Source organism: Arachis ipaensis, chromosome B08 (genome assembly GCF_000816755.2).
Source record: "Arachis ipaensis cultivar K30076 chromosome B08, Araip1.1, whole genome shotgun sequence".
NCBI lineage: Eukaryota > Viridiplantae > Streptophyta > Magnoliopsida > Fabales > Fabaceae > Arachis > Arachis ipaensis.
Genome location: NC_029792.2, coordinates 6513379 through 6521888, shown reverse-complemented (window position 1 = coordinate 6521888; position 8510 = coordinate 6513379). Strand labels below are relative to the sequence as shown.

At 33.3% G+C, this 8510-nt stretch overlaps 2 protein-coding genes across 2 annotated transcripts in view; one reads left to right on the top strand and one right to left on the bottom strand.

Moving 5' to 3' along the window:
• Positions 1700–5853, top strand: LOC107613226 (cellulose synthase-like protein B4). Its single transcript, XM_016315126.2, has 8 exons — positions 1700–2340; positions 2423–2548; positions 3139–3255; positions 3348–3560; positions 3693–3831; positions 3924–4108; positions 4621–4974; positions 5237–5853. The coding sequence occupies exons 1-8, from the start codon at positions 1750–1752 to the stop codon at positions 5762–5764; spliced, it is 2253 nt and encodes a 750-aa protein (XP_016170612.1). The 5' UTR covers positions 1700–1749; the 3' UTR covers positions 5765–5853.
• Positions 6467–8510, bottom strand: part of LOC107613227 (fatty acid hydroperoxide lyase, chloroplastic) — a 3206-nt gene continuing 1162 nt past the window's right edge. The window contains exons 2-3 of the mRNA XM_016315127.2: positions 7354–7735; positions 6467–7271 (exon numbers count right to left, since the gene is read on the bottom strand). Coding sequence (XP_016170613.1) covers positions 6628–7271; positions 7354–7735 — 1026 coding nt within the window. The 3' untranslated portion in view covers positions 6467–6627. The remainder of the gene's footprint in view (positions 7272–7353; positions 7736–8510) is intronic.

Genomic DNA, 8510 nt, shown 5'->3' with positions numbered 1-8510 from the left:
AAGATTAATTATATTGAAATATAATATTATCATAAAATAATCATGAATATAAAAATTTGTATAGATAAAGGGCACTACTATGTCCGAACTATTTAACACATAAGATAAATTACATTTTCGCTTCTCCGTAGTTATCTGGTTATTATAAATCTATTGAAGGATTTTTGTAGAGAAATGAGAAACTAGCCAGTCAAAGAAGAATAGAGACAGGAGATTATAAGTTTATAACTAGGGGTGTTTGCGATGCGGTTTGGTTCGGTTTTAAGGGAATAAGTTATCTGATTCGAACGCTTAATCTATGTGCGGTGCGGTTTGAATTGGATGAAATTTTTTTGGAAATCCGATCCGATTCGATCCGATTACAAGCGGTTTGGATCGATTTGAATTTGCGGTTTTTTTAAATAAAAAAATTAAATACATATAACAAGTCTCAATATCAAATTTTAAATAATCAACAATGACATAACAAGTCTTAACAATATCTTAAAAAGCCAACCATAACATAACAATAGAAATAAAATTATAGGTTAGTTAAAATAAATAAATAAATAACATTTTAAACATAAAATATTTATTAAATAATAATAATACATGAATAATAGAAAAATGTATAACAAATTGAACATGTTATAAGTATAATTGTAAATATAATAATAAAATAATAATATTATAGCACATTGTGCGATTTGAATTGGATTGGATCGGTTATGAAAAGTAGATCCGAAATCCGATCCAATCCAGCGATTTACAAAAAAAAATCCAATCAAATCCAAATTAGTGCGGTTTTAATCGGTTTTCGGTTTGAATCGAATTAGATGGACGATTTAATTTGGATCGGTTTGGATTTGAACACCCCTAATTATAACTGGTTAGGAGAAAAAGGACCTCACAACTCACAAGTCACACCACATAACAACTAACAAGTTTGCAGTTAGACAGTTGCTTGTTCAATAGACAGTTACTTGTTCAACCAAACTTATTCATCCGATTACATTAGTAGTTAAACTTAATTAGTTGAATCAGTTGGTGGCTCTCTCATAAATAAAGTATACTGAAAATTATATATAATCGTATTTTCACTCTCCTCGTCTACTAAGCGTGGCCCCCAGTGTCTTTGTTTCACATCTACAATTTAACTTCAAAAGGAAATGTATTTTGTTAACTATAAAGCCTCATACAGACAACAAAAAACACTATAAAGCCTTATATGCATTCAATATAACTAAAAAAAATTATGAAGTTTAAATTTTTAATATATTTATTATGTAATTATTAAAATTAAAAATTTTTACTCATGATAATTATTAAATTAATATTTCAGACTTTATTATTGAATCTGGGCATAATATAATTGGCCTGGTGAAAGGATGAATGAGAGTCAACCGAAAATCTCACACCCACAATCCATGCACAAAAACTATACCAAACTGGACCTGTTATTTTATTTAAACGGTCAACCGTCAGACCATGATTAGTGGAAATATTGAACCATACAACCTAATTATTAAACACAAACAAACAAAGTTGATAACACACAAAGGTCTGGTCTTTCTTTAAAAGTACTAGTATTTTTTTATTAATAATAATTTAACATATGCAAAACTAAATACAAAATTGATACAAAATGCAGAATAAATTGAGTCACAAGGGCGGGGCGGCATTATAAATAAAGGCACGTTGATTTCCGAAAAGTGTGACTCTGCACACACAAACAGAAACAGTTACAGACTTACAGTTACAGTTTTGCTAATGGCGACCACGAAGATCACACTTCTCCCTCTCTATGAGAAAATATGGGAGAAGCACAAGTTCTCAAAATTCATGGATTCCATCACTCTTCTCCTCCTTCTGATGCTTCTTTCTTACCGTCTCTTCTCTCTTTACAACCTCTTCACTCTCCCTTCCTTCCTTGCTCTCCTCTGCGAGTCATGGTTCACCTTCACTTTCCTCACCACCATTTCCACCAAATGGACTCCTTCACACACAAGAACCTACCTCAACCGCCTCTTCCTTCGGGTTCCTCATCTTCCACCTGTCGACCTGTTTGTTACAACGGCAGATCCAGTTCTTGAACCACCAATCATAACGGTCAACACTGTTCTCTCACTGTTGGCGCTTGATTACCCTTCCAACAAGCTTTCTTGCTATGTCTCCGATGACGGTTGCTCTCCTCATACCTTCTATGCTCTTGTGGAGGCTTCAAAGTTTGCAAAGCTTTGGGTTCCTTTCTGCAAGAAGTTCAATGTGCAAGTTAGAGCACCGTTTAGATACTTCTCAGGTGATTCAAAAGCCTATAACAGTGACATCCCTGGATTTAAACAACAAAGGTTGAAAATGAAGGTAATAATATATATTGATTTGAATGAATAGTATGTAGTATTTTCTTGAAATAGTTATGATATAATACTATTTTTTTATGCAGGAGGAGTATGAGCTACTTTGCCAGAAGATTCAAAATGCAGATAAAAAATCTGTTCCATGTGAGCTTGTTGAAGAATTTGCAGACTTCTCAGAAACTCAGCAGAGAAATCATGCCACCATAGTTAAGGTATAGAAAATGTGTATACAAAGTTTCAATTCTTTCTTAATTGTTTTACTGAATTTATTGGTTTCTAACATTTAGCACTACATACAAATCATAATGGTTGCAATTAATAATAATTTCTTGTCTTTATAGTTGACCGAATATGCCACCATGTCCTCTTTTTTATGTAATAATAATAATCACACATGCTATTTTAGATAATTCCAACCTACCCATGAATTAAAAAATTTGCAAGTTGCAAGACTGAAGTGATGAATCCCAAAATATGCGCATAATGCTGAATCGGACAAAGAAATAAAGTGGGAAAGTGAGATCTCATTTATTTGCCAGTTTTTTACCACTTGAATACACTATATTAGATCTCACAAGCCTAAAAAGACTTACAATATAATTAATAGAATCTAATAAAATTTTCTTACCTATAGAATAAAGACTACTTTTCTTAAGGGTATGTATAATTATGTCAACCTATAATCAGTTACAATGTTACATCCATTTATAGCCTAGAAATGTAACCAATTTTATGATGTATTATTTATTTTGTATTTTCTTAAAGCTGGTTCTTAAATTAGTTAATAATACTTTGTTAATAGGTGATATGGGAGAACAGAGAAGGGGTCTCAAATGGGGTGCCCCACTTGATCTACATATCCAGAGAGAAGAGACCAGAACATCCACATCATTACAAAGCTGGTGCTATGAATGTGTTGGTAATTAAATTAATCATTCTTCATAATTAGAACTCCAATATGACATGAATGAAAACTTATTATTGAGTCTGTTGATTTAAAATTATGAACAGACTAGAGTCTCTGGATTGTTGACAAATGCTCCGTTTATGCTGAATGTGGATTGTGACATGTATGTGAACAATCCTGAGGTTGTTCTACACGCACTCTGCATTTTGTTGGACTCAAAGGGTGAAAAAGAAGTTGCATTCGTTCAATGTCCACAGCGATTCTATGATGCAGTAAAGGATGACGCTTTTGGAAATCAGCAAGTGGCTTTGCCTTTGGTGAGTCGTTTCTTATCATATCACACAAGAAATTTATTATTCGTAGTCATTTCTTATCTATGAACTATGATGAGAAGCAATAATAAGGTGTATTAAGAAATTAATGTTCACTTGTTATAAAAAAAAATGCAGTATATAGGAAGTGGATTTGCAGGACTACAAGGGATCATATATGCAGGAACAAATTGTTTCCACAGGAGAAAAGTTATTTACGGCAAATCTCCCGATCTTGACATTCAAAATGGGAACAAGGATCATGTTTTCATCAATGGTACTAATAATTAAAATTAGCTATATTCAAAATTATATTACTATATGGTATAACTAATTCTCAATTTCATAATATCTTGCTCTCTTTGGCAGGAATATTATCAGAAAAGGAAAAAACAAAAACATTTGGCAATTCAAAGGGGTTCGTCAAATCAGCTGCTAGTGCTTTGGAGCAAAAGACATTCATTTCCAATGATAATTCCATACACCTTGATCATGAGGAAGTGAACAAGGTTTCTAGTTGTGAATATGAATACAACACCGCCTGGGGTAAACAGGTGAGTATGCCAATAGGATATGAAAAATTATATAACATCAAATTTTTTTTTTTTTTTACTATTTACATCCAGTTTTTATAACACCTTGCCTTACATATTTCATTTATATATTAAAAATGATCGTAAAATATGAGAAAAAATATAAAAAAAATTATTTTTTTATACCATAAAAGAATGTGTAATATCAAAAAATGTAGCAGCTATAATTTTTCATTTTTCATTATAGAATTGGGGAATATTTTAATACAATATTGGGATCATACAGGATGAGATATCTAGAGCTTATTAAATAGTGTGACAGTACAAAATTGTTATATAATATATGAAATAAGTAAAATCACATTTAAAAGAATCAAAGCTACCCTTTTAAATTTGAACAATGGATTATTTAGATACATTGATTTTTAATGTAAATTTAGAAGCAGATTCCCTTTTTTTCCCTATATTTTCTTGGGTATTTGTGGTAAAACGCTAATTTGTTGTTGTTTTATGTATGTTTTGAGAATATTTAGGTGGGGTGGATATATGGGTCAACATCAGAGGATGTGTTGACTGGGCTGAGATTTCACACAAAAGGTTGGAAATCTGAATTTTGCACAACAGATCCAATAGCATTTAGGGGATGCTCACCTCAAGATAGTATAGGCCAGATGGCCCAACATAAGAGATGGTCCTCTGGCTTGCTTGAAATTTTCCTAAGCAAGCACTGTCCTATCTTTGGGACCGTTTTTGGTAAGCTACAATTGAGAGAATGTTTGGCATATATTTGGATCACTACTTGGGCCTTAAGATCTGTCCCTGAAATCTGCTATGCTCTTCTACCTGCCTATTGTATCATCACCAATTCCACCTTCTTGCCAAATCAGGTCACCACAAAACTTACTACATACAATTGGTATTAACAATAATAATGTTTTATACATGTGATATTAATTTGTATATAATTCTTGTGCAACTGATACAAATAAATGTATTGTAAGATAATTTAATTCTAGTATATTTCAAAATTTATCCTTACATATACCTATTTATAGTAGCTGTACAAGAGTTACACACAAATTAGTGGTTCATGTAGCATTTGTGAATTTGGACAATGTTTTAATTTCATGCACAATTATGGTTATGTAGGGAGCAGGTTTATGGATACCAGCTACACTGGTATTGATCTACAACGTATCTACATTGTTAGAGCAAGTGTTAAGCGGGTTGTCAATTCGGACATGGTGGAACAACCAGAGGATGGCAAGAATAACAACCATGAATTCCTGCTTTTTTGGATTCTTGGCTATAATACTCAAGCAACTGAGAATATCAGACACAGTCTTCGAAATAACAAAGAAAGAGGAACCTTCTTGTAGTGACGATGGGAATTCTGGAAGGTTCACCTTCAATGAGTCTCCCATCTTTCTACCAGGGATAACTATTTTGCTTGTTCAACTCACTGCTTTGGTTATCAACTTCTCAATCAGAAGAGGGAGCAACACACATTATGGTTTTGGTGAAGTGTTTTGCAGTGCCTATGTGGTTCTATGTTACTTGCCATTCTTGAAAGGCTTGTTTGGGAGAGGAAAATATGGGATTCCATTCTCCACAATATGCAAGTCAACTCTGCTGGCTTTCCTGTTTGTTCAATTGTGTAGAAGCCAAAGCAGTTAAATTTTTCAAACATTACAATTTAGAGAAGTCAATTATTTCTAATAATTACGATTAAATCCTACAATTTTAGGATTTAAATCTTGCCATTATTTTATATTTTATATTTTTATTTGTTTCTCTAATTTTATGTAAGATTTCGATTTTATATTTTGATCTGTCGATAATAATTCAATCTTAACAACGAATGAATAAAATGAAATAACGATGGTCTTCATCATTATAAATGTAAATTGACTTTTCTAATAAATATGAGTTATAAATTGATTATAAAAAGAATGAAATATAACTACAAAGAACAAAGATATAAATATGTTTTTTTAAGTCCAAACACTATTATAAATATTGTTTGAAATTAATATTGAGTTATGCATTGCACTGGAGTATTTTTTGTAAAGAGAAATACTAAAAAATAAGTAGAATTCATTATTTTTATCATTTATATTTAAAAATATAGACTAAAAATATATTATAAATTATTAAATAAAAGAAATTGGACGAACAGCTAAAAGTAGGTAAATTCCTGTGCTGTTCTAGAAATGAAGCTGAGGTAATGACAACTCGTGAGGGAGTAGACAAGGATATATATTGGTCCACCCAAAGGATAATGCAAACATATCTATTATAAATTTATTTTCCTTTTACTAACAAGATTGAATGTGATTAATTGCATGCTCATCACATAACTTTAGTAATATTCTAAAATATCTCAAAATAATAAAAACATTTTATTGAAAAAATTTAAATGATGCCGACTGCTGTAGTTTACTTATAATTACAATTTCCCTATTCTAATAATATGTATGCATGTATACTTAACTTGGATTAAACACATCCACCTCAAAGAAAACACATGGAAAGGGAATTCATTTGGCCCTCTGAAGGGCAGTGATGGAACTAGAATTCCCCTCAATAGAATCATACCTACGAAACAAGTGGGCTACAATCAAAGCAGCAGTAAGGGGCACAATGTCTTTTCCAGCGCACTGCTTATTGGACGAAGTGGCGGACCCACTCTGAGGCCCATTGGACCAAAATAAGTAGTCCAACAATTGGGCCCCACCGTTAGCGAACCGGTCCGGCTTAAAACTCTCCGGTTCTTGAAACACAAGTGGGTCCCGCATAACAAGTTTCTGGTAGCCGCAGAGTAACTCGCCCTTGGTGACTCGGAAGGCCGAGTCGTGTGAACTCAGTGTGAAATCCTTTCTTGCGCGGGCGTACTGGAGGGGAACCGGTGGGTTGAGGCGGAGCACCTCGTAGACGACGGAGTTGATGAGTGGCATGTCTTTGACCGAGTTGAGGGTGAGGGTTGACCCGCCATTTTCCCTTGCTTCCTTTGCCAGTTTGCGTTGTAAGCCTGTGGTGTCGGTGGCTATGGCGTCAATCAGGCTTGGGAGGAATACGGAGAAGCCTCCGAATGCGTTGAATCCAAGCACGAAGAGAAGGTTGTGAATGGCTTCTTCTTCGGTCAACCCAAACTCGAGCTTGCCTCTGTTTACAACCTCCTTCCCTGGTTTTGTTTGATTTGCATGAAAAAATATCAATTAATTATGAAAATGACATGCAAAGATAGGAATAATAATGGTGTGTACCATGTTGTTTGATGAAGTTGTAGAGGTTGTTGTAGTCACCACTGACAAGGAAGAAAGGGTATGCGTATGAGTGGAGGAAGATCTCCTCTAACGGCTGGAGAATGCCTATGGGGACTGTGGGCAGGAGCTGAAGGGCCAGCCAGCGGTCAAACATGAGGTAGCCGCCGTCGGCGATCTTGGCGTCAACGGAGGGGTCGGCTCCGGAGAGGGTCTTGGTGAGGAAGGTGAAGAGGAACTGCTGTAAAGGGAAAAGGTAGCTTGCGGAAGAGGAATTGGAGAGTGTGGATTCGAGGTTGTCACACATTTTGTCTAGGTTTGATACTAGTTCAGATGCCCATATTCCTGAGCTCCGTTTAAGGATGTCCATTGTGAAATTCTTCACCTGTTCTAGTTGGATTATTCAATCATTCAAATTAAATTGTTGAAAGGACTGAATGTTTAAGTTAGTAAATGTTTATCAAAAACATATTAAATCATCTAGTATTTTTAATTATTAATTTTACAATAAATATACATGCAAATGAGTCTTCACTCTTCACCTAATGGGAACAAAAGATAAATAGTACCACGTGTAAGCATCATGTTAGTTAGTCACTTCACGACGTTCGTTAGGTTAAGGAGGCATGAAGAATCCGAATCCTGGGACCAATCACCAATCGCTAATGTCTAATAATTAGGATGGTCCCCCACATTAGCATGCATAGCTGGTCCACAACTCCATATATATGGTTAGAAAAATGCTAAGCTTATCATTATGTTTATTTAAAAAATTATAAATTTAAATTTTTTTATTTTTAAAAAATAAAAATAATAATTTAATAATATATTTTATTTTATATTTTAAATATTAATAATTAAAATTAATAAATTTTAATAATCTTTTAACATTCTTGATATGGTTATTTTTAATTTATAAACGTTGGAATTCATATACAGATTTATCACATTTAAAGCCAATGCTCGCTCATAATTCATAAATCAAAGTTGAATATTTAATACACATCCCGAATTCATTCATTATTCAATACACACATTACTCTGTTTTATTTTTTAGATTTATTATCAACATGTTCCTCTATGAAAACTAATCTCATTATGTTGAATACGTGATTACTTGACACATTTATATATCGAAAATATTTAAAAGATAATAAAAA

Excerpts from the sequence above, each read along its gene's own strand:
- LOC107613226 (XM_016315126.2), top strand. The coding sequence starts at position 1,750 with ATGGCGACCACGAAGATCACACTTCTCCCTCTCTATGAGAAAATATGG. Across the intron at positions 2,341-2,422 it reads AACAAAGGTTGAAAATGAAG|GAGGAGTATGAGCTACTTTG; the intron begins GTAATAATATAT and ends TTTTTTATGCAG. Across the intron at positions 3,561-3,692 it reads AGCAAGTGGCTTTGCCTTTG|TATATAGGAAGTGGATTTGC; the intron begins GTGAGTCGTTTC and ends AAAAAAATGCAG.